Consider the following 23,366-nt stretch of genomic DNA (forward strand, 5'->3'; position numbering starts at 1 on the left):
TTTCCATCCCAAGCTATTTCAAACCCTGAATAAAAAATAAGGTATTTGTGACCATTTTATCTCAAAATACAATTGTTTCCCCTCACAACTGAGTTTATAGCACACAATTCTTGCTTTATAACTTGCAACTGTTAAAAATATAAAGGTATAGACTTGCAGTTTCACTCTGAGTTTCTTAGAATTACAAATCTATATCTTACGATTCATTCATTCATTCATTTTCTTTTTGGCCTAGTTCCTTTATTAATATAGAGTAGTAACAGCAGAATTAACCGTCAACTTATCCAGGATATGTTTCACGCAGCGGATGCCCTTCCAGCTGCAACTCCTCACTGGAAAACTCTCATTCACACACGTACACTATGGACGATTTAGCTTACCCAATTCACTTATAGCACATGTTTTTGGACTGTGAGGAAAACCTGAGCACCCTAAGGAAAACAACACGAACACGGAGAAAACATGCAAACTCCACACAGAAATACCAACTGTCACAGGCGAAGCTCGAACCAGTGACTTTCTTGCAGTGAGACTACCCACTGCTACCCACTGCACCACCCTATCTTACGATTGAGATTTTATAACAGCAAGAGTTACGAGTATAAAAGGTCAAAAGTGTGAGCTAAAAAATAGCAAATAACTTCTTTTCTATTCTCTTTTCTTTGTTTATGTTGTGCTGCTTGACACAATCTACATTGTAAAAGCACTATATAAATAAAAAATATTTGAATTAAATTCACTGGCAGAATCAAGCTTCTATACCAGAGTGAATAAACAATGACTTAATATCATTTTTTTTGTGGCTTATCCCTTGAATAACGTGTTATTTTGCAAATGAGTGAGTGAAATCCAGCCATTTCAGTTGGAATCCAGAATCTGAAATTTCACTGAACAGCAGAAATTTCCCTTTGCGTAATTCATAACCTCATCAAACATTGTGCTGGAAGTTTAGTAAAATGGCCACTCCTTTACTTGTGAGGCAGCATGGTGAATGGTTAGACTTTCGTTAAAAGTCACATCGGTCACCCTCTCCGCAGTGACAGGGTTATCTCTTCGCTTGAGGCGAGTAGAGGAATATAGCGCTGAAGGTGGAGAGGATCTCTCTTGATTCGGAGACCGCCAGCTTACCAGCAGTGCGGACCAAGGCCATGGTGTCACCTCTGTGGAGCGGGAGGATGAGGCTGAAAGACGCTGACCCTCCACATGCACACTGATCTTGGGTCAGTCGCAGGTGTCCACTCGAGTAACCCGCCGTGTCCAACTTCTGCACGCTGCGATTGGATACTGAGAGCACAGCTTCTGCATGCTCACCCCGCTGGGCGGATAAAACAGCCGTCACCAGATAACGGCCGTCAGTGGGCACCGTAAAGATCCCTGCCGGAGAGGAAGAGCCACATGAGTGCGGTTTATCTCTTAGACTGGCTTCAGGAAATGGAGACTTTGCACTTACCTGTCTGAGGGTTATAGTGTCCTCCATCGTTGACCAGCACTCTGTCAAAGGCAATGATGCCGAAGTCCCCAGAGAAAGTCTGACGTGTGAGACCAGCAGAGAAAGAAAATGGGTCCATCACCGAGTTCTGCTGTGACACTGTTGTGGAGAAGAGACTTCTGTGAATATTGCATGCTTGAGATTTTTCTAATCTTCTTTCATTTTCCTTCGGCTTAGTCCCTTTATTTATCAGGGATCACCACAGTGGAGTGCACCGCCAACTTATCCAGTATACGTTTACACAGCGGATGCCCTTCCAGGCGCAACCCAGTACTGGAAACGTCCATACACACTCTTTCACACAAATTTAGTTTATTCAATTTACATATAACATGTGTCTTTGGACTGTGCGAGAAACCGGAGCACACAGAGGAAACCCATGCCAACACAGGAAGAACATGCAAACTCCACACAGATATGCCAACTGAACTAGCCAGGACTCAAACTAGCAACATTTTTTCTGTAAGACAACCACTGAGCCACTGCATCGCCTTAGTTTTCTAATCTTGACAAGCGTATTTTGATCACCTTATCAAAATAAATTTGCCACACCTATTCCCAATATGGGATTTTTAAATAAAAACATTCTTCCTGTGGTCATGAAACTGCAGTTTTCCATGTTTTCATATAACTGCTGAGCCTTATTTTCCAAAAAGCATAACATGTCTTCAGAACATAACAACTGTGTTACTTTGTGTGTATATATATATATATATATATATATATATATATATATATATATATATATATATATATATATATATATATATATATATATATATATTTCATATTTGAATCCCCACATAATGAACTTTCCATTTAGGCAAAGTAGTTTGAAGACACCTACGCTAAGACCAGTTTTCTTGACGGCATGTGTTTGATGCACATCACTTCTCTCAGTGAAGGTTACACGGTTCCACTTTAATGTGTTATTTTGCACCTACTAATAAATTTACCAGGCAGTGCAAAGAAAATTACACTTGGCAACAATTACAATTTGCACTTGGCAAGTGTTAAATGACAAACTATGCCTGGAATATTTTAAAATCCCTTTTGGCCTTTGAGTGGTGTAATATAATTCGATTGTTTTGATTTGTTATGGGTTTTATTGTATTATATGTTGTGGTGACTTGTTACCTGGAGCAGCAATGGGTCTTTGATGCGCAGGACTCCATGGGACATTGACAGCTGTAATGAGAGGTAATAGTCAAAATAATGTAAATTGTAATCGGAGTATGTAAATTTCATATAGTTCTCACATAAATGACAAAATTGTAAAATAAAAACATCAATAAGTATAGTTTTTTTTCACTGACATGGTTATCACCAGGACTTTTATAAATTTGAGTCTTTAAATGATGTTGTTTTATATAATGTTTAAATCATTTGGCCTGCAGTGCTGAAAAACCAAACACTGTGGGGAAAAAACAAGCCAAACCATAGTAAAAATGTGCCAAAATGTTTAAAAAGTAGTTAAAACCCTTTTGAATGCTTGGCAGCAAAATATTATTAAGAAAAACTAATTATCTTCATAGATTTTTGTTTAAATGCCAGAGGCCTGAAATGTTCTATTCAATGTGTCAATAGGGACAATTTTGTCTTATAAACATAATGCCGAGTTTAAAGCCTCGAAATTCGCCAACAGGTTTTGAGAAATTGCCAACAAACGCCTAAACTATCAAAGACGCAATCTGAGAGAATCACTGATGAGTCGCAGACAACCGTGAGATATTTGGCATGCTTAATATCCGGACCTGTCGGCATTTCAAAATCATGCCAAGTGAAATTTGTTCTGATTGAAAATAGCATCAACGATTACCTACAGCCAATGAGAGAGCAGCATTCAGGCCATCCAGGAAGTTGGGGGAGGAGTTACAAAAATATAGATCACAATATCAACAAGCATGGCTTCGGTTGACAAAATGGCTTCTTTTAGGTCTATTTGGACCCAAGAAATGGAGGAAAAACTAGTGTAAATTAGGCAGGAGCACCTGTGGATGTTTGCGCAATACCACAACCGGGTTGAAAGAGACAAAAAGTTGGAAAGAAATTGCTAATTTCCCTCAAAAGCCAGGTTTCTACCCACTAACAGCTTCTTTCTCATTATGTAGTTCATAACAAAATATTTACTACATGCCCTCACATTGTTTTCATGTGACTTCTAGCGTGTGTTTGACTGTGAGATGTAGTTTGTGGACTGAGATTCTTCCTATTGTAATGTCATGCAGTGTGAAACACCCTGTGGCAGATCCATCTTGCAGTGTGAACACAGCAGTGATGGAATGTTACCCCAGATAGTCATGCATTGCAAAAACATCTGTAATGCGACTACTTTGAAAATCGTGCAGTCTGAACTCTGCATGAGAATACAAAGATTTAACAATCCATCCGAAGTATGCCAACACTGAAAATCAACGAAAAATCTACCTGCTGGAGGAGGCTGTTTGGTATCATATGAGACAGGGTTGACAGGAGGATAACCTATAAAGGAAAATAAAGACCCTTAAATCGTTTCAAGCATGAGCTTCCAAATTATATTCCATCGTCTCATCGTCTTTTGCTTTATACCTGGAGCTCCTGCAAATCCTGTAACAGGTGTTTTGGTGTCCTCTGAGCTCTGATCCCGTCTGACCGTGACCCTGCGCACATACCCAGGTGGACCAGCCTGTCCGGTGACCACCACAGGCTCGTGGATGACTGGTTGCTGGGGTTGTATGTGGTAGATGGGACGTCTTGGGTTACTGGGTGGCTGAGGGTAGTAGGGTCGGTGTGGGACGTGCGGCTGCTGGCGCACATGGGGATGGCCGGTGGGTGCTGGCACTGTCCTGTGGGGTATGATCAATGGTATGTTGATATGAGGAGCATATGGTCTCATGGGTTTTGTTGGAGCTCTAGTGTCAGGGACAGACACTGGTTTCTCTTGCCGAACAGGCAGTCCTGTAAGAGAAAATAAGATGGAGATTTATTTAACATAATACACCCAAATGGACCAATGACACAATTAAAGGTGCCCTATAATGACAATCTGGGTATACCAAGGTAAAGTAGAAGAGATCAGAATATGGAAATGATTTCTGTGTGGAGTTTGCATGTTCTCCCCAGTAAAACCCCAGTGGACAACGAGACAATCAGAAGACCAACAAACTGTGATGAGACTCACGGGCCATGCCCTCCGCATTTGCATGTACGACTACTTTTAGGTTGTTCATTCAGACCTGACTTCATCTCATCTGGCTCTGAGATCATCAATATGCTCGCCTCAGGTTGTGTTTGATAAGCAACAACATTTTCTAGTGAGAAAACTATAATAGTTTCCCTCCATTAGTTATTTTAAAGCTTGTATTTACCTTACTAAATATGTGGGACTTCTATTTTCAAAACGCAACCACAGATTGTTTACTATGCGTTGCTGGGTAACAACATGTGCTTCAGAATGCAAAATGCAAAATTTACAGATTATACATTTACTCAGCTCTACTTTGAAGAGGCATAAGGTACAGTTGAAACCAGAAGTTTACATAAATTCTATGAGAAGGAACATAACCTTTTTTTTTTTTTAAATGTCTGATGGTATATCATACTAAACGTTTACTATTTTAGGTTCGTTAGGATTACCTAAATGATTTACATTTGCTAAATGCCGGAATAATGAGAGAATTTTTTTTATTATTATTAATATCTAGACCAGGGGTGGCCAACCCTGTTCCTGGAGAGCCACCTTCCTGGAGATTTCAGTTGCTACCCATATCGAACACACCTGAACCAATTAATTAGGACCTGAACACCACATGATAATGACAGGCAGGTGTGTTTGATATGGGTTGCAACTGAAATCTGCAGGAAGGTGGCTCTCAAGGAACAGGGTTGGCCACCCCTGATCTAGACAGTAAAAAGTTTACATACATTTCTTTGGTATTTCTTTACACTGTAAAAAAAAAAAGTTGAGTAAACTTAAAATAATTAGGCAACCTATCACACATAGCTTTTTGAGTTAACTCAACAAACAGGGTTTGAAGACCAGTGAACTCAAAATATTTTGTTGAATTCTTTAGTTCTCTGAACAAAAAGTATCATGTTCACCCAACAAGACATTTTTGTTTGCTGAACAAAAAATATCATGTTCATTCAACAAGACATTTTTGTTTGCTGTACAAAAAATATCATGTTAACCCAACAAGACATTTTTGTTTGCTGAACAAAAAATATCATGTTCAACCAACAGGATATTTTTGTTTGCTGAACAAAAAATATCATGTTCAACCAACAGGATATTTTTGTTTGCTGAACAAAAAATATCATGTTCAACCAACAGGATATTTTTGTTTGCTGAACAAAAAATATCATGTTCAACCAACAGGATATTTTGTTTGCTGAACAAAAAATGTCATGTTCACCCAACAAGATATTTTTGTTTGCTGAACAAATATTATCATGTTTACTCAACAAGATCTTTTGTTTGCTGAACAAAAATTTTCACGTTTATTCAACAAGATCTTTTGTTTACTGAACAAAAATGATTATGTTTACCCAACAAGATTTTTTTAGTTTACTGAACAAAATAAAACAAACTGATTCATTATGCATTTACTATTAATTTTTAGGATTCAAATTAAATACACAAGAATAGTCAATTCACTTTTTTTTATTTTTAACTGTGTTCAAATCACAATCCAAAACATTTGCATACAAAATCAGCATTTGACATTAGCCGTGTTCAGCATTGGGCTAGTTTGTACACAACTAGTACTGAATGTTTCCAGATTTGAAAAGATTGTACACTGCCTCAACATAAAATAACTGGCAACCTTACTAAAACCAAGCTATTAGTGTGTCTAAACACTCAAACCAGGTGAATATACAATCATCTAATCAGAGTAAACCCTAAAAGCCACTCCATTCATACAGTCTTTAAAGTGTACTGCACTTTTGTCAACAAAGTACATAAAGTCCAAAAACAGACCTCAAAACATTGAAACAGTGGCACATTAGGAAGTGGTCACGGGTCAGTTGCCGTTACTGTGTGGAGTTTGAATGTTCTCCCTGCGTTCACGTGGGTTTCCTTTGGGTTCTCCGGTTTCCCCCACAGTCCAAAGACGTGTGGCACAGGTGAATTGGGTAGGCTAAAATTGTCCGTAGTGTATGTGTGAATGAGTGTGTATGGATGTTTTCCAGAGATGGGTTGCAGCCGGAAGGGCATACGCTGCCTAAAACAAGTTCATTGCGCTGTGAAGACCCCAGATTAATAATGGGACTAAGCCGAAAAGAAAATGAATGAATGAATGAACTGAACTCTCGCAGATCATGTGCCACCAACCTCCATAAAACATGCTGAATCACTTAAAAAGTATATTTGAGTTCTTTTGGGTGTTCCATATTCAGTCTATACAAGAGGCTGAACAAGTAAGCGAAGGCTGCAGGCAGATGTGTGATATCCTGAAGTACTATGGCCTCCTCCAAGATTTTAGCGAGGTTCATCACATATTGCAGGGATGCAGAAGTGCCATTATCATCTTCCACCACAGTGAAGATTCCAATCCTTTAATCTCTGGTGCTGTGGTCTTCAGGGTCCGTGTCCTTATAGGAGATTAAGTAATGGGAAAATTAATTGATGTGTAATATTAATTACTACTTATTAATGTTATTACTATTATGCAAAGAAAATAAAAACATGTAATACTTTCGTACATACAAACAGTAACACTTTGAATAGTCTATAATATATAATAATTGAACAATATATTGACAACTTTTTAATATTTAGCAATTTTTTAAACTTTTATTTTACATAAAATTGCAAAGATTTACTTTTATTTGATACAGTTTCAATTGTGAAAGTTGTTTATTGTCCTGTTTAGAATATAACTGAGCCTTTAATTGTCATTCATAAGGGATTTATAAAGCATAAATAGTCCTCACTTTAGATTAGGTCACAACTGGATGAAGTTAAGCTCATAAAGCATATACTAACATACAAAGTAACTATTATTACATACCTTAATATTAGGATATTTAAATGTTAATTTGAATAGTTTATTAATCGTGTACTTAAGCATTCTGAATGATCTTAAAAACACCAACTATTCTTAAATAACTGGTTTGTAAATAATGCAATACTTAAATTAGTAATACAAATGAATCATTAAAGTCAAAAAAAATACAATCATTGAGCACTTCATGTAGAGTTATGCTTAACAGAAAATAAATTAACTATTCGCTAATACTAAATAAATTATTTATAGCGTGCAGCTATTGAAAGTGTTACCAAGCAGACTAATAAATGTAGAATAGGGTATGAAAATGGGTAACTTACCAGACATATCTTGAGAAAGCAAGCAGAATTTTTACGAAGAAAAATTGGCAATCCCTCAAGAGCTGCTCTTTCTCGATCGGTGACAATATCAGTGACCTAAAGGAAAGTCATTTACAAAGGGTGTTTTACAATCTTATTGTTTTGTAAGTAAAAATGTACTTAGTACATTTAAATGAGCATAGTATTTTATTCATGCTGTTGAAAAAACACATGGCTTTATTTTTAAAAAAGAATTTTGTGGTTTCCATACAATGGAATTTGATAATGGTTGTGTTGGCAAATTTAGAAAAATGTTTAGTTTCATGTGACAATTACTTTGAGTTAAAAACTACAGCTATTATTTTCTATTTTCCTCTTTGAATGTATTCATTTGAAATGGTCACTCAAAACAAGTGAAACATCTGTTATTTATCTTACTTCCATCTCACAATCAAAACACAACTTGACACAATTAAAATGAATGCAAAAGGGCTGGACAATTAAATTGTTGCAATTACGTTTTATTAGACTGTATTACCTGAGCATGAAATTCTTGACAGGACAAAATATGTTGCACATGTTAAAAACATCAGACGGGTGTATAAGAAAAAAAAAAATCTTAATGAGTACCTGCTCATCCATCTTGTTTAAAGTTGTATCCATCTCTGGACCCATTGAATCCCTTCTTTTCTGTAGAGTTTCAGGAGAGGTGCTGTATATTTATCAAGTCACTCGATTAACTGTCTCAGGAGATCTACATTACAGATCTGAGAAAACTCTGTGCAGATCTACAATATTCAAAAAAAACATACATATTAATTTTTACACATAATATATATATATATATATATATATATATATATATATATATATATATATATATATATATATATATATGTAAATGTAAATATTTAAATGTTCAAATGCTGAATACAGATGTATTTTGAATTACCTATAATAATAATGTTGTTTGTTATTTTTAGCATTATCATTACTACCTTGAATGAAACCAAAGCAATTGCAATAAAGTGACTTACCTCTTCCTTAAAGTCCAGGTTATCTCTCTCTAATTTCTTCCTGGCTAAATCTCAACAACTTCTTTTGGGCAAAGAGAAAAGGTTTCTTGCATCTGCTGGTGAATGACCGTCAAATTTCACTGATGATAACAAGTCTCACCTCCTCAAGGAAATCTTGCATTGAATTATGTCATTGTCAATATTTCAGTCCTTTTGAGCAAAAAGAAAGAAAAATATATATTTAGCCCTTTATATTTTTTATGTAAATAAAAGCTAGCTGACTGTTAAAGCAAGTTGGTCTGAATATGATAGACATTTAGTCGAGCTAACAAATCAAGCAATGAATTACATGAAAATCACACGATTTTCACACAAATTACACAGTTAAACACGTCACCGTTTGTTCCACTGGCTCTGGTTCGAAGGGAAAAAAGGTTATGATGTGCGCAATGCTGACAGCAATCTAGATAAACAGGACATAATGTTATATTTGACTTGGATACCTGATCTGGTATGTTATATGATACTCATTGTATTAATCGTGAGTTATTAAAGCAAATGACTCGATTGAAATCGCTATTTGTTTCAAATACATTCACTCTAAACTTTTATTGATGTAAATAGCCAAAACCAAGTGCACGAAACAAGTAACTCACGGCTAAATTATAACAAATAGTTCCGTATTAGGATACAAGCGCACATCAAAGCCAACATATCAAATAATATAACGTTAGATGACAACAAAAAAAGACATACATACCTATGATTTAGCAGAAACGTCGTTGGCCTGCTCTTAACTAGGGATGGCTGACGTGAAACTGATGTTTTGACACAGTGTCGAGATCCCGAAGCGCAAGTGTTTCGAATCACTGCACCGAAGCATGATCCGAAGCTCCCAAGTCACGTGACTGAAGTGTTTCGAAACACCTAGTCACGTGACTAAAGCGATTCAAAGCATCGATCAGCTTAGAAACGTTTCGAGACCTGGTGAATCCTAATTTGACTGCCAAGCTCTCCAAATTATCTTCGTCTGAAATGGCTTAGAGCACTGTGGGTTTGCTTATTGATTCTATGCTTAGCATGATGTTTTGGGTTCGAATCCCGTCTTCGAAATCATGGTTTTATGTATTTTAATCATGTTTCTGTTTTGTGTAGCCTAAATAGGATACAGCTACAGTTACGCCATCAATTTAGCATCATTTTTGTAACACTGTAAAACAATAATAAATATTTTTACAGTATGGTTGGGTTTAGGGTTTGGGTAGACATTAATAAAATACAATAAATGGGAAATTTAATGAATAATATAAATAATTCTTGATAACTTCAGGCCACCGTTTTTGATCTAGCAACAACCCTGTTTTAAGACAAAAACAAGACATATTTATTCACAAATTGTTTATTCGGATATCAGACCAATGTTGAAACAAAACGATACAAGAGCAAAGCATTACCATCTGGTATTAAAGCATTTTAAAACAACTGCTACTGACTGGCTTCGAAATCTACTACTCCTGCATGGATGTCTGACACCTTAACCACTGTACTATGTTACTTGAAGGATTCCACATTCACAAAGTGGGGTTTAATCCCTCAATTTGTTCAATCGTTCTTTGCTGAAGCTGTTTCAGTGCAATATATATAAAAAATGACCACTAAATGTCACTGTAGAGTAAGGTTTCGAAACGTTTCGAAGCTTCGACACATTTGCTTCGACTGTTTCAGTGTTTCACGAAGCCTCGCTTTGCCCACCACTACTCTTAACCGCTCTATCACGGTCTCTCACATCATTAATACACTGGTAAAATAGATCGGGCAGTCAGATGGGTAGCACATCGCACAAAAACATGTATACAATTATATACAATCGATTATGAAAACGATTGACACGTAGCTCCGCAGAAAGAAAGATGGTTCGTTTTGTCGCGCGCACGTGACAGGTACCCCCTGCAGTGAGCTATGGAAGTAAATTGCGCATGCGTCAGAAGCTTATAAGGCGCATGCGCCAACAAGAAGGGCACGCATCAACGCAAAACTAAGAATTTTGTATTAGTTCAACGAAATATTTTAAGTTTTTCACATTGAAGCACCATATTTGTTGAACAAACTAACTATTATTTGTCAGCATTTCAAATGAAAATATTTAAATTCAGTTAACTTATTAATCTTTGTTCAGAGGACTTTTTGAAAGTTGGCGTTTTTACAGTGTAGCTTTGCTTTTAAACTGGTTAACTTTGGTCAAATGTTTTGGGTATCCTTCTACAAGCTTCTCACAATAGTTTGAAGGAACTTTGGCCCATTCCTCCTGACAGAATTGGTGTAACCGAGTCAGATTTGTTGGCTGTCTTGCTTTCACAAGTTTTTTCAACTCTGCCCACAAATTTTCTGTAGGATTGAGTTCAGGGCTTTGTGATGGCCACTCCAAAACATTCACTTTTTGTGACTCAGTTGTCTTCAAAGCACATTTGAACTCATTTGGCAGTATGCTTGGGATCATAGTCTGTTTGGAAGACCCATTTGTGGCCAAGTTTTAATTTCCTGGCTGATGTCTTGAGATGTTGCTTCAGTATTTGTACACAATGTTCTTCCCTTCATGATGCCATCTATGCTGTGAAGTGGACCAGTCCCTTCTGCAACAAAACATCCCCACAACATAATGCTGCCACCCCCATACTTAGTTGGGGTGGCGTTTCCAGGCTTGTAAACTTTCCCCTTTGTCCTCCAAATGTAACACTGGTTATTATGGCCAAATAGTTCAATCTTAGTTCCATCAGACCACAGGACATGTCTCCAAAAATTATTCTTTTTCCCAGTATAATTTAGCAAATTGTTATCTGGCTTTTTTGCTGATTCTGGCCTGTTGATTTTCCCATGTTTTCACACAAGGAAGCAGTGTGTTTGAGGTTTTCCTTAAATATTAACATACAGTTGTGCCTCTAATTAACTCAAATGTTTTCAATTAGCCAATCAGAAACTTCCAAAACATTGACACCCTCATCTGAGCTTTTTTTTAGAGGCATAATGATCTCATTTTATGTCAACTTGACTTTCAAAAAAGTTATAACAATATCTCTCTCATTATTCTTCTATTAAGTATAACAGAAACAACGCAACTTACCTAAAAGAGAAAAAGTTTAGTCACATTAACATCTGACTTTTTAAAAATAGTTATGTGCCTGTTTATACAGTGTGTGTAAACTTCTTGTTTCAACTGTATATTTTATTCTATCTTTTGTTAATTCATTGTGTTTATTATAAAATTTGAAGCGTATGTTTTAACAAACACATGTAGACTGTGTCAACTGTCATATGTTTATGCAGATAATATTAAGTTCTGGCTGTGTTTTCTTTGACATTATAACTTAATAATACAACCTATTACATCTCTATCACTCTCTTTTTTTCATGTTTAATCATCATTTTCCCTTTATCCACATCTTTTTAGCAAAATAGGTTATCGTTACTCTGATTGGGTTTATATTTGTCTCTGTTCAGCAAATATCATGCGGTGTGTGTTTGTGTGTGAGAGCTGCACATCAGAGTGGAGCTCATTAATATTCATGACACAACCTATATATGGTCAATTATGGACTTTCTGATTTTAAGGGGATTATAATGGAGTAGTAAATTAGCCTATAAAACTGTTTCTGGATTTTTTTTTAACTTGCTGAAACCATAAAGCTACTATGTAGATATCAGAGAACAATTTAAGTTATTAAACCAATGCAGTATATGACACCTTTAAAAACAACAGCTCAGTGACATGTGCTTCTTTACAACTATTTGGGTTTATCTATGTTGTTTATAGTTTGTAATTATTATCCAGTTTGTATTTATTACATCAGATGCTTACAAAAACTGTAACTGATTGTGAAATATTATAATGTATTAATACATTTTTTTTTTTAATGGCAAAGATGAAGCTGAACTCCAGCATACTGGAGCCTTTGTTGTCTCATGAGTCTCCACAAATGAGTTTATTATTATTTATTGTTGCTAAAATAAAAAAATAAAAACTGCTGCTTAATTGTTTGAGCACACCTTTTGTCATTGATGTTAGAATGTAAAGTCAAGAATGTCAACATTAATCTTACATCAAAATATTTTGTAACTGGGGTTTTGAATAATTGTTTAAAAGAAATAGTTTACCCTAAAAATAAAATATTTTGTCCATCGTTATGTTGTTCTAAAGTTTATTTTGCTGTGGAACAAAAATGACATTTTGAAGAACAGAGGCTTTTGCACAAGAACAGGAACTAGCCATCAGGGAAGTCAGTTGAGAAATAAATCTCCCCCTAGGGCCGTTTTCCTGCTTGTATTTGCACCATTTCACCACCACTCTAAAGTGTCAGCTGACAGCAATTTTATTGAAGGGCAGCATTTAAAAAAGTCAGCAACTGAAAGCCAGAGATGTGCCTGAACTTTGGTTTGTTATATGTAAACAGTGCTTGTGTTAGAATCTACCGAGAAGTAGATCTAATTTAGTCCAGTTAAAAAGCAATCCTGTAACAAATTATTTCCTACAACTTGTACAGGGCAAAACGCCAAGTACTTCTTCTAACATTTTTGAATGTTCCTCTGGTGCAGTATTACCAACTCTGTGTAATCGAACATTCATTGTATGATGGAAATTCATTTAACATTTTATTTGATGGTGTTCTTGTTGCGGTGTAACTATTCATTTAACTACTGTGTAACATTAGTTCAGTCACACTTTACAATAGGGTTTCATTAGTTAATGTACACTACCGGTCAAAAGTTTATGGTCAGTCTGATTTTTAATATTTTAAAATAAGCATATCCTGCTAACCAAAGCTGCATTTAAAAGTAGTTTATAATTTCATTTAATCATTTATTCCAGTAATTTTAAAAATGCATTTTCAGCTTCATTACTCCAGTCTTAAGAGTCACTCTAATATTATTATTAATAATAATAATAATAATAATAATAATAATAATAATAATAATAATAATAATAATAATAATAATAATAATTATTATTATTATTATTATTATTATTATTATTATTATTATTATTGGGCGAGGCAGTGGCGCAGTAGGTAGTGCTGTCGCTTCACAGCAAGAAGGTGGCTGGTTCGAACCTCGGCTCAGTTGGCATTTCTGTGTGGAGTTTGCATGTTCTCCCTGCCTTCGCGTGGGTTTCCTCGGGGTGCTCCGGTTTCCCCCACAGTCCAAAAACATGTGGTACAGGTGAATTGGGTAAGCTAAATTGTCCATAGTGAATGTGTGTGTGGATGTTTCCCAGAGATGGGTTGCGGCTGGAAGGGCATCCACTGCGTAAAAACCTGCTGGATAAGTTGGCGGTTCATTCCGCTGTGGCGACCCCGGATTAATAAAGGAACTAAGCCGACACGAAAATGAATGAATGAATTTACATTTAATAAATGCCACCTTGATGTACAGAATAATTTTCTATAAATTTGCATTTATTAATCATTAACACACATTTACTAATGCCTTATTACAATCCAAATCCATGCTTGTTAGCATTAGATAATGCACTATGAGTTAATGAACTAAATGACATGAACTAACATTAACACAGTAAGAAATGCATTGTTCATTGTTTGTTCATGTTAGTAAATGCATTGACTAACATTAACTAATAGAACCTTGTTGTAAAGTGTTATACATTCCATAAATTTATTATATAGTTAGGGTTAATATGTTGGTTACATTTAAGGTTAGTTGCATGTAATTATGCATAATTAATTGTAACTACTGTAGTAAGTACACTGAGCTTGTATAACATTTCTATTAACGTCTTATTTTGTATTTAAACAAACTAATTTCGATCAATCAATTAATTTGGGCTAAATTATTCCTGTCATGCCTAATGACAATCACAAAAATATACGTTAACATACACCAGCTCTTTTTTAAAGAGAATGCATAAATCATCTAACGACATTTAACCCATAAAACGTAACATCGGTTAACCTCTGATGTTTTTACTAGTTCTTCAGGCAAACTTTAAAAGTATTTTGCGATGCTTCTAAATAAACAACACAGAAAACTTTAATGTTCAAATCAAGTGATTTTGAACTTCACAGCGCACCCTATTTATAAAGGTTTTTGGTCTTTGTACAGTGCCGTCAGCTCAGGAGTCTAATGAGGGAGAAAACTTGTTTTCAGCTCACACTTCCAGCCCAGAAAATCTCACACATCTCACACACTTTTACGAAACCTTGTATTTTCTCTTTAATCCCTCTTTTCTGTCAGTGGGTTACAAGCTTTTATACAGCGATGCGAGAAAACAACTTTCCCGTCCTACCAGATGCTGCTGCCTAAATTGAGAATTGTAATGCGTCATTCCTGACATTAGGGTCTATTTGGACACTCAATTCTATTGGCTGCTGTGGGAAGTGATTCAAAAAGGGGTGGAGCTCGAATCCCAGGGGTTCATTCCAAGCTAATCAACCGGCAAAATGGACACAGCTAAAATCCTGCGTCAGTGCTGTTTGTCTGCATTGAAGCTGTTGTCTAGATATCAGATTTCATAAAAATATATTCCCACCCACACATCGCATCTCCCAAGAGATAATGGGCATCTATCTGTGTGTTTCCCACAAGTCTGTTTGGCAGTCTGAGCAAATAACAGACTCGTCACACACGCATAATGCCTCACGGCAGCAGCACAAACACATGTTTCAGAGTAAATCATAGAGATGCTGATTTAAAATACTGGATGAGGGGACTGAGGCGACACAGAGCTGCGGGTTTAATGAGTCAAAAACATTCATATGCAATTAGGGATTTGCCACCCTGTGATGTGGAGAGAAAAGCATATTTAGCTGATGAACGGGAGACTGAATGTGAATGGTCCTCTATTGGGTGTGGTGATTTTGTGCATAGATACATCAACACAAACACACGCAATGTGAAGCAAGTTGCACCCTGCTCAAATGGCCAGACCTCTTTATTTTGGCCAGTTTGAGAACTTCTACATCAGTTTCTGGACGTTTTTTTTAAACTAAGACTGACACTGAAGGTGTGGTCATGTTTTACAGGAATTGTGGTGACTGTGAGATTCTGACTAAGCCAAATTAAAATTTAAAATGTACAGTTGAAGTCAGAATTATGTTGATTTTTTTTTTCCTTTTTTTATATATATTTTTTAAATGATGTTTAACAGAGCAAGGAAATTTTCACAGTATGTCTGATAATATCTTTTCCACTGGAGAAAGTCTTATGTTTTTATTTCAGCTAGAATAAAAGCAGTTTTTAGCTTTTTAAAAAACACTTTAAGGTCAATATTATTAGCCTCTTTAAGCTGTTTTTTTCTATAGTCTACAGAACAAACCATCATAACTTGCCTAATTACCCTAACCTGCATAATTAACCTAGTTAAGCCTTTAAATATCACTTTAAGCTGTATAGAAGTGCCTTGAAAAATATCTAGTCAAATATTATTTACTGGCTAAGATAAAATAAATCAGTTATTAGTGTTGAGTTATTAAAATTATTATGTTTAGAAAAAATCTTCTCTCTGTTAAACAGAAATTGGGGAAAAAATAAACAGGGGGGCCAATAATTCTGACTTCAGCTGTATATATTTTTCAATAACTTAATATAATTTTATATTTTTAATAACTTTAAATAATTTTATATTTTATTACACTTTCATTACAGTAAGTCGCTTGTCAATAAAATCCGTTTCAACATGTCAAACATTGCATCAGCACACACAGAAACCGCCAAAAAGAAGACAAATTTGTAAAACCTAATTCTTCAACAACTGAACACAATGTCTCATTTTCCACACCATTTCGTGTCAAAAGTCCTTTGTATACTTAAAAAACACAAAATTAATCACCACCCCATCTTCCTCAGATAATCCTTCAAACTTTTTTATATCTGCTCTTATAAATGGCTTGTTTAGTCTGCCCTAAAACAAGCTTTAATAACACATATAAAGCAAAAAAAAATTCACAGAAAAGAGTTAGTTAAAAGTGAAAATATTTTCCCACAGCAAAAATTAAGGTTTCAGTCTGTCAAATTTCATATATGCATGAAAAATAGTTTCTCTTTTTGAGCAATAAAAAATGACGGTCACACTTTACAATAAGGTTCATTAGTTAATGTTAATTAATGCATTTACTAACATGAACAAACAATGAACAATACATCTACTACTGTTTTTGTTCATGTTAGTTAACATTAGTTAATGAAAATACAGTAGTTCATTGTTAGTTCATGTTAACTCATGGTGCATTAACTAATGTTAACAAGCATGGACTTGGATGTTAATAATGCATAAGTAAATGTTCATTATTTATGATTATTATTATGATTAATAAATGCTGTACAAGTGTTGTTCATGATTAGTTCATGTCAGTAAATAATACATTACAATACAAATAATAGCATTAACTAATGAACCTTATTGTAAAGTGTTAACACAATGACATCATGATTGAGAATTAAAATAAAACCATTAACCTCAATAGCACAGCGACATCCACTGCACAGCTTTTACATCAGTTTCTCATCCCAAAGAGAGAAACTTTAACTTAGACACAGATTGGAGATGCATTCACGCCATCACAGAATTCCCTTGATTACAATCAGAATCGGAATCTTTGTTGTCATTGTAAAAAAATACAAAGAAATGTATGTTTGCCCTTCCCCTCAGTGCAGCCCTAATTGTAAAAAACAACAACAATATTAACAAGAATTAAAAAGGTAAAAATGCAACAATAATTATCACAGTACAATGTAAGAAGTGTGTATAAAGTGTGTATAAAGTGGCAAGTGCATTTTCCAGCAGCTTTTAAGCTTAAAAGTCAGTCAAATGTTGGCCAGAAAAGCATACTGTCTGTGCATATAAAGTGGCAAGTGCAAGATTCTAGAACTAGTTAAAAAAAAAAAAAACTATAACCTCATACAATTTATAGTTAAAACTTGTAATCTGAGAGCTCTGACACCTGCCCCATGACCTCTCGATCTTGGCCTTATCAAACCTAAGAAATTCCACATTAGCTTCTTGACCAAATAACTTAAACTTGGACCCAGATGTGAACACACTTAAACAGACAGACTTAAATATTTAGTTCATCCTTTAATGTAAATAATATTGTTAATTACCTCATGTTGTTCTAATCCCCTGACACTCCCCCTGTCGATCCTTGAAACAATAATTAAGATTTTTTAGATGAAATCCAAGAAAAGTCCAGTAAAGGGACAGAAAACATGGCCAACATTTATTTTGACTTCAGTGGTTCAAGTGTAGTCTCACTGTAAAAAATGCAGGGTTCCACACAATACCTTCATGTTGGCCCAACACATATCGATAAAGTTATTAAAATGGAACTGGAATGAACATATAACAATTAAGTTGTACCAAAAAACCTTAAGAATTGTGCTGTTTCAACTCATTTTACTACTCAAGTAGTTTTAGCAAACAGCAAAAGTCATTTTTGAGTGCATACAAAGCTCCAAAAACCCTTTTGTGTGCCAACAAAACTAATTGGAGCTTCATATGATTACAGTTGAACTACTGAATTCAATTTTCTGATGATCTTTTTGGTTCCGCTTCTGGACTTTAAAAGTCAAATGGGTAAGAGAGCTCTCGGATTTCATCTAAAATATCTTCATTTGTGTTTTGAAGAACAAATGAACAAATGGATTTAAATGGGGGAATGAGAACATAATTTTCATTTTTGGGTAAATTAACTATGTAAGGTCTCATCACACTACATCGGAATTGTCATAATTATGATATCCTGACTAGTAAAAATTGTTTACAACCTCCTAAATCTGAGTTTTTTCAGAGCTCCAACAACTACCGTATGACAGCTGTACCCCCTGACTGCAGCACAGTTATGTAAGCACTGTGTTCAGGCATTGATAGCGCATAATTCCAAATCTGAACAGCTCACATACTCACAAGAAGAACATCACATGCTGGCATCTTAAAATGAAACCCCACTGGTGAATGCTGAAACCCCAAGGTGAATCCCCCTAATGACCAGTTATTTAAAAGCAGACTAGACCCTGTTAAAACCTGCTATTAAGATTTTTTTTTTCTTCCTTGATATAATCACAAGTGCACAATCTTAAATACAGGTGTAAACGGGATCTAAAACGTTGAGCTTGTCCACTTACAACCACTTTTAGATGTAGCTGAAAACTGATTTACTCTGTTTTTGTAGTTTAAAAGCTCATGTGGCTGAATGTGTTCAAACAGATATAAAAAAACAGCTACTATCTGCCTGCTGAGCTAATTCGTTATAGGATATGAACATTATAGGACGTGTTGTTAAAGCACAATAGGTAAATGGGGTTTAAACTGAGCCATGTACAATCAGTAAGATTGGTTTGAAGGCAAAATAAAGAAGTAAAAAGTACAATGTTCTCTTATATAGGTCAAGATTGTTTCAAAAACCCACTGTGAACAATTGGGGCAGAGGAGAAATGAATGCTGATTCTTATGTGCTTTTATCTAACCCATCTAAGATGTTGCAAGGCTATATTTTTAGTAAAAATAATAACCAAAAAATACATTGTTCAAAAATACATGGGTCAAAATTATACATTTTTCTTATATGCCAAAAATAATTACAATAAAAAGTAAAAAGATATTTTGTAAATGTCCTACTGATGTAAATAAATATATAAAAACTTTTTTTAAAAATACTGAGAAAATCTTTTGTATTTTTTATTGTTTTTCAGCTAAATATTGTACAGTCTTAACAAACCACACATCAGATCTTTATGTAAATGGTATTCAGTAGCATTTTAAATACCAGAAATCAGAATACAAATTTTACAAATTCTAAATAAATTAAAAAATAAAATATTTTTCACAAAATGTATTCACAAAAATTTCATTATTTTTATAATTAGTTAATCGTTGTATTTAAAGCAAAGGAAAAAATATGGATGTGGTTTCAGTCACCTAAATGAGTCGTGATAAAAATGCCTGATCTTTCTGATACTCAGAATCTAATTACTTTCAGTGTTAAAATCTGTTCTCAGAGCTGCAGCCTGTTTGTTTCAGCATCTATTGGCTATAACCAAGATGCATTATAAAATATATTATTGTAATGAGAAAATGTAGACAAGAATGTACCACATGCTAAAACAGTACGAATACTTTATTAGGATCTGTATGGAAAATATAATAAAATGTGTTGTAAAATTTTACATTATTTTACTCAATGAATAAAGTATATTTAATTGATTTTACTGCTTACTATGTCAATTGTAAGAGCTTATTAGCAATACTAGATCTTGGGTCAGAAAAAAAATATACAATACATATACGCATATACAATACACCTGCCTTAAAGTTATCAAGTTTTAAATTTGGACAGTAGAGATGAACGAAATAACTGGATTAAATGGGATTGTGATCCAAAATCAACACACATCTTAATGCCATGTGTAAATGCTATTTTCTCAGAAAGCTTTCCATTTTAAGTACTGACCCAATCCTGCTCAGCTTAGCTGTATAATTACAATACATTGGTGTACACGCAGCTAGTCTGTTCATATCTTCACACAAAGTAAAACAATAGTATAAAGGCATTCAGCGAGAGCTTCCCTGACATTATCTTGACTGAATGATATCAATCAGCAGGAAGAGAGAGAAAGGAACGAGGACATGGCTGATAAGAGTGTGGGGAGGAAGGGAACTCTATTCTTTTCCATTTTTGGGGGGTACTGGGAGAATGCTAAACAACAATGTAATTGCCTCACAAGTGTTTCCACAGAAAATGGAAATGGTTCCAGATGAGTTCAAGAACTGAAATAAAGTCATTGTCTCCAAAGCAAGAGATTTTTTTTTCGTCTGAACACGCCTTAATGATGGCCAGAAAGAAAAAGTGAATCAACATTAGTTAAGGGCGTTTTCTGAGCAGCCCTAAAACATTTCCAGGCTTAACTGTGTCTTGAATCATGAAAAAAACTAATGAAAAATCAATAAAGAGCCATTAAAATACATTAGAAGAAACTGAAGTTGGTCGCTTTGTCACAGAGATGCAGCTGGATGGGCCGTTCCTGTATTGTGCAATGTGTCTCTGGCGTGATCTGCAGCCAAAGAGTTTGAGTAATGCTGAAGCTATTCAGGGATAAGGTCTATTGTGTTTCTGACTTGAAAGTTTTAACTGTATCATCTCCTAAACTGTAAAAAATCCATAAATTCAGTTTTTTCATTTTGCTATTAATTTACTTTGGGTCCATGATCTTTCCTCCAACAACATTTGATGTTGAGAAGTGTGAAAATGTGAGTTTTTTTTTTTTTTTTTTTTTTTTTTTTACATTTTCAATACATTGAAGTAGTACACTGTTTGGGTTGGTGTTGTAAATTATGATTTAAAAAAACTGGCAATAACCTGCCTGTACAGTTATTTTATGAGCTTAATCATGATGGCTTGAGATACATACATACCAACATACTGTTATACAACATAAAAGTCTTCTTCTACTTCTGCCTTACATAGTGTACATGATCATGTGGCTGAATGTGTTCGAACAGCCACAAAAGACCACCTACGCTTTCCCTGTTGCTGGTAAGTCATGCAGCATCGTTTTTTTTTTCATTCATTAGTACTCGTGTGTCGCACTGAGCATTCCTGTGAATGTAATGCAGAGTGTGACTAAATAACAGGGATGGGTCTGGATGAATTCAGAACACAAGAAACACATCTGAACTCATATTAATGCTAAGAGAAAACAGTCAGGCTTTTTGGCTGACGGCTTGTGATCTGACCACTGAAATGCATGTTAATAGCATCCGGACACATGACCGTAGAGATGGCATTACCGCAGTTTAATAATTAGCCTCTAGATATTATTGTAATATTTTATTTATTTAGTTTTCTTAAACTACAGAGACAACTTTCATTTTTCTTTATTTTTTAAATCGACCTTTTTGTTTACTTTTACAGGTTCTCATAAGAAAGGAGTATTCATAAGACTGTCATGAAACTTTTTTTAATCATGACATGACTCGTGTCATGAATATGAATAAGATTTTATTCATGCTTATGAGAACTGTCAGAGTGATATTCGCTTAATGTCATTTTAAATCCAGAGGTAACATTGTTTGAGATGTCTGTGACTTGATCAAATACATCAAAATCTTTGAGTGTATATGAAGTTTTAGCTCAAAATATCCCACAAATCATTTTTAATAACTCTTTGAAACTGCTCCTTTTAGGCTTTAATTGAAATTGTGTCATTTTGGAGACTGTCACTTTAAATTCAAATGAGATTGTGCTCCCAACCCTCTTTACAAAAGAAATAGGAGCTACAAATGCCTGTCTATCTGCATAGTGGCAGAATCAAAACAGAACGAATGTTATCTGTGAAAAACTGGAATTGTCAAAAGAAGTGGCTTAGAGATAGGTAATCTATGGAGATGCTGTGTGCATCCTAAAGCTCAACAATTATACTGCCTCTTAGTTGCTAAAATTTTCTTCAACTGGTACAGAACTACAGCACTGTAAAAACAAAAGTTGACTTAACTTAAACATTTAGGGCAGCCAGCATCATTTTTGAGTTAAATGTACTTAAACCGAGTCAAGTGCAGTACTTGATTGAAAGTTAAATCAACTCAAAGAAAAGCTCTCCAGCAAAGGTTTTTTATACAGTGAGTGTGAAATCTCTAATAGCGGATGGCTGCTCCTCTCACTCAGGGCTGTTTATGGTAATGAGAGAGGGTTCATCATTAATGGGTGGGGCTTTCCTCATCTGATGACATGTACAGAGGGTAAATGTCAATCAAAGTGTCTTTGCAGACTGTTCTGTTTTTATGAAGTTTGTTTAATAAAAAATGTAACTGATTATTTTTTACCATTAGAGGTTGGCTATATTAACACACTCCATTATCAGGTTAGGCATGTTGTCTCGGGAGAGTTAGCTGGATTTGGTTATTAACGATTTGACATGATCCAGGATCGTTTCGTTCTTCAAAACTGATCTAAGAGTTGTTCTCATAGCAACAGTTCTGCTAGCTCAAACCTGGTCGGAAGCAGGTTTAATAAACGTGTTTTAACAGTTAATATTCCAGTGATTTGATGCTTCACACAAGTTGCAGACACCTTTACCACCTTTATTCTTTACACCAAAAATCCGCTCTAACTGTAAAACTAAAAGAATTGCTCGTGATGTAAAGTTATTGCATATCATATTTAACAAACCGTTGACTGCGAATTTGATGTAATTTTGCTCACATGGATAATTGAATATTAATCAGATGATGTCACTATGCTGCTGTGCCATCAGCCAATCGTTGCATTGCTGATCATGATTTCGAGGATCGATAGATCTGTCCTTCACAACTAACGCAGCGATCTCAGATCAGTTCATCCAGACATTTTAATCTGATTCGCGAACTTGTTTGAAGAACCAAATTGGCCAGAGATCAGTTATCAAGATTAAAAGATCCAGAATCTGCCAAATAATCTTAGATCATTTAGGCGAAGTACGAAGAACGGACCCCAGGGCTCCCGCCTGGTAAATTAGCATGTAAATTAGCATGTAAGTTCTTATGAACATCTCCTTTAAGGAAAGTGTAAATGCAGTTAGCATTTAAAGAGAGTTC

The 23,366-nt window shown here is 35.1% G+C and overlaps 1 protein-coding gene and 2 long non-coding RNA genes across 3 annotated transcripts in view; 1 reads left to right on the top strand and 2 right to left on the bottom strand.

The window, feature by feature from the left end:
* Window positions 1-218: 218 nt before the first annotated feature.
* The window catches only part of emilin2a (elastin microfibril interfacer 2a), a 34,466-nt gene continuing 11,318 nt past the window's right edge, over window positions 219-23,366 (bottom strand). Inside the window, exons 6-10 of the mRNA XM_001341633.10 lie at window positions 4,058-4,426; window positions 3,917-3,970; window positions 2,627-2,677; window positions 1,451-1,588; window positions 219-1,374 (exon numbers count right to left, since the gene is read on the bottom strand). Coding sequence (XP_001341669.4) covers window positions 1,046-1,374; window positions 1,451-1,588; window positions 2,627-2,677; window positions 3,917-3,970; window positions 4,058-4,426 — 941 coding nt within the window. The 3' untranslated portion in view covers window positions 219-1,045. The remainder of the gene's footprint in view (window positions 1,375-1,450; window positions 1,589-2,626; window positions 2,678-3,916; window positions 3,971-4,057; window positions 4,427-23,366) is intronic.
* Window positions 5,263-12,815, top strand: LOC141378366 (uncharacterized). The gene is made up of 2 exons (XR_012392626.1): window positions 5,263-5,416; window positions 11,006-12,815. It is a non-coding gene; the product is annotated as an uncharacterized lncRNA (long non-coding RNA).
* LOC137487890 (uncharacterized) lies at window positions 6,116-9,654 on the bottom strand. The gene is made up of 5 exons (XR_011006685.2): window positions 9,555-9,654; window positions 8,816-9,004; window positions 8,409-8,566; window positions 7,800-7,895; window positions 6,116-7,063 (listed from the first exon to the last, which is right to left on the bottom strand). It is a non-coding gene; the product is annotated as an uncharacterized lncRNA (long non-coding RNA).

The sequence above is a fragment of the Danio rerio genome, chromosome 2 (genome assembly GCF_049306965.1).
Source record: "Danio rerio strain Tuebingen ecotype United States chromosome 2, GRCz12tu, whole genome shotgun sequence".
In the NCBI taxonomy this organism is placed as follows: Eukaryota; Metazoa; Chordata; class Actinopteri; order Cypriniformes; family Danionidae; genus Danio; species Danio rerio.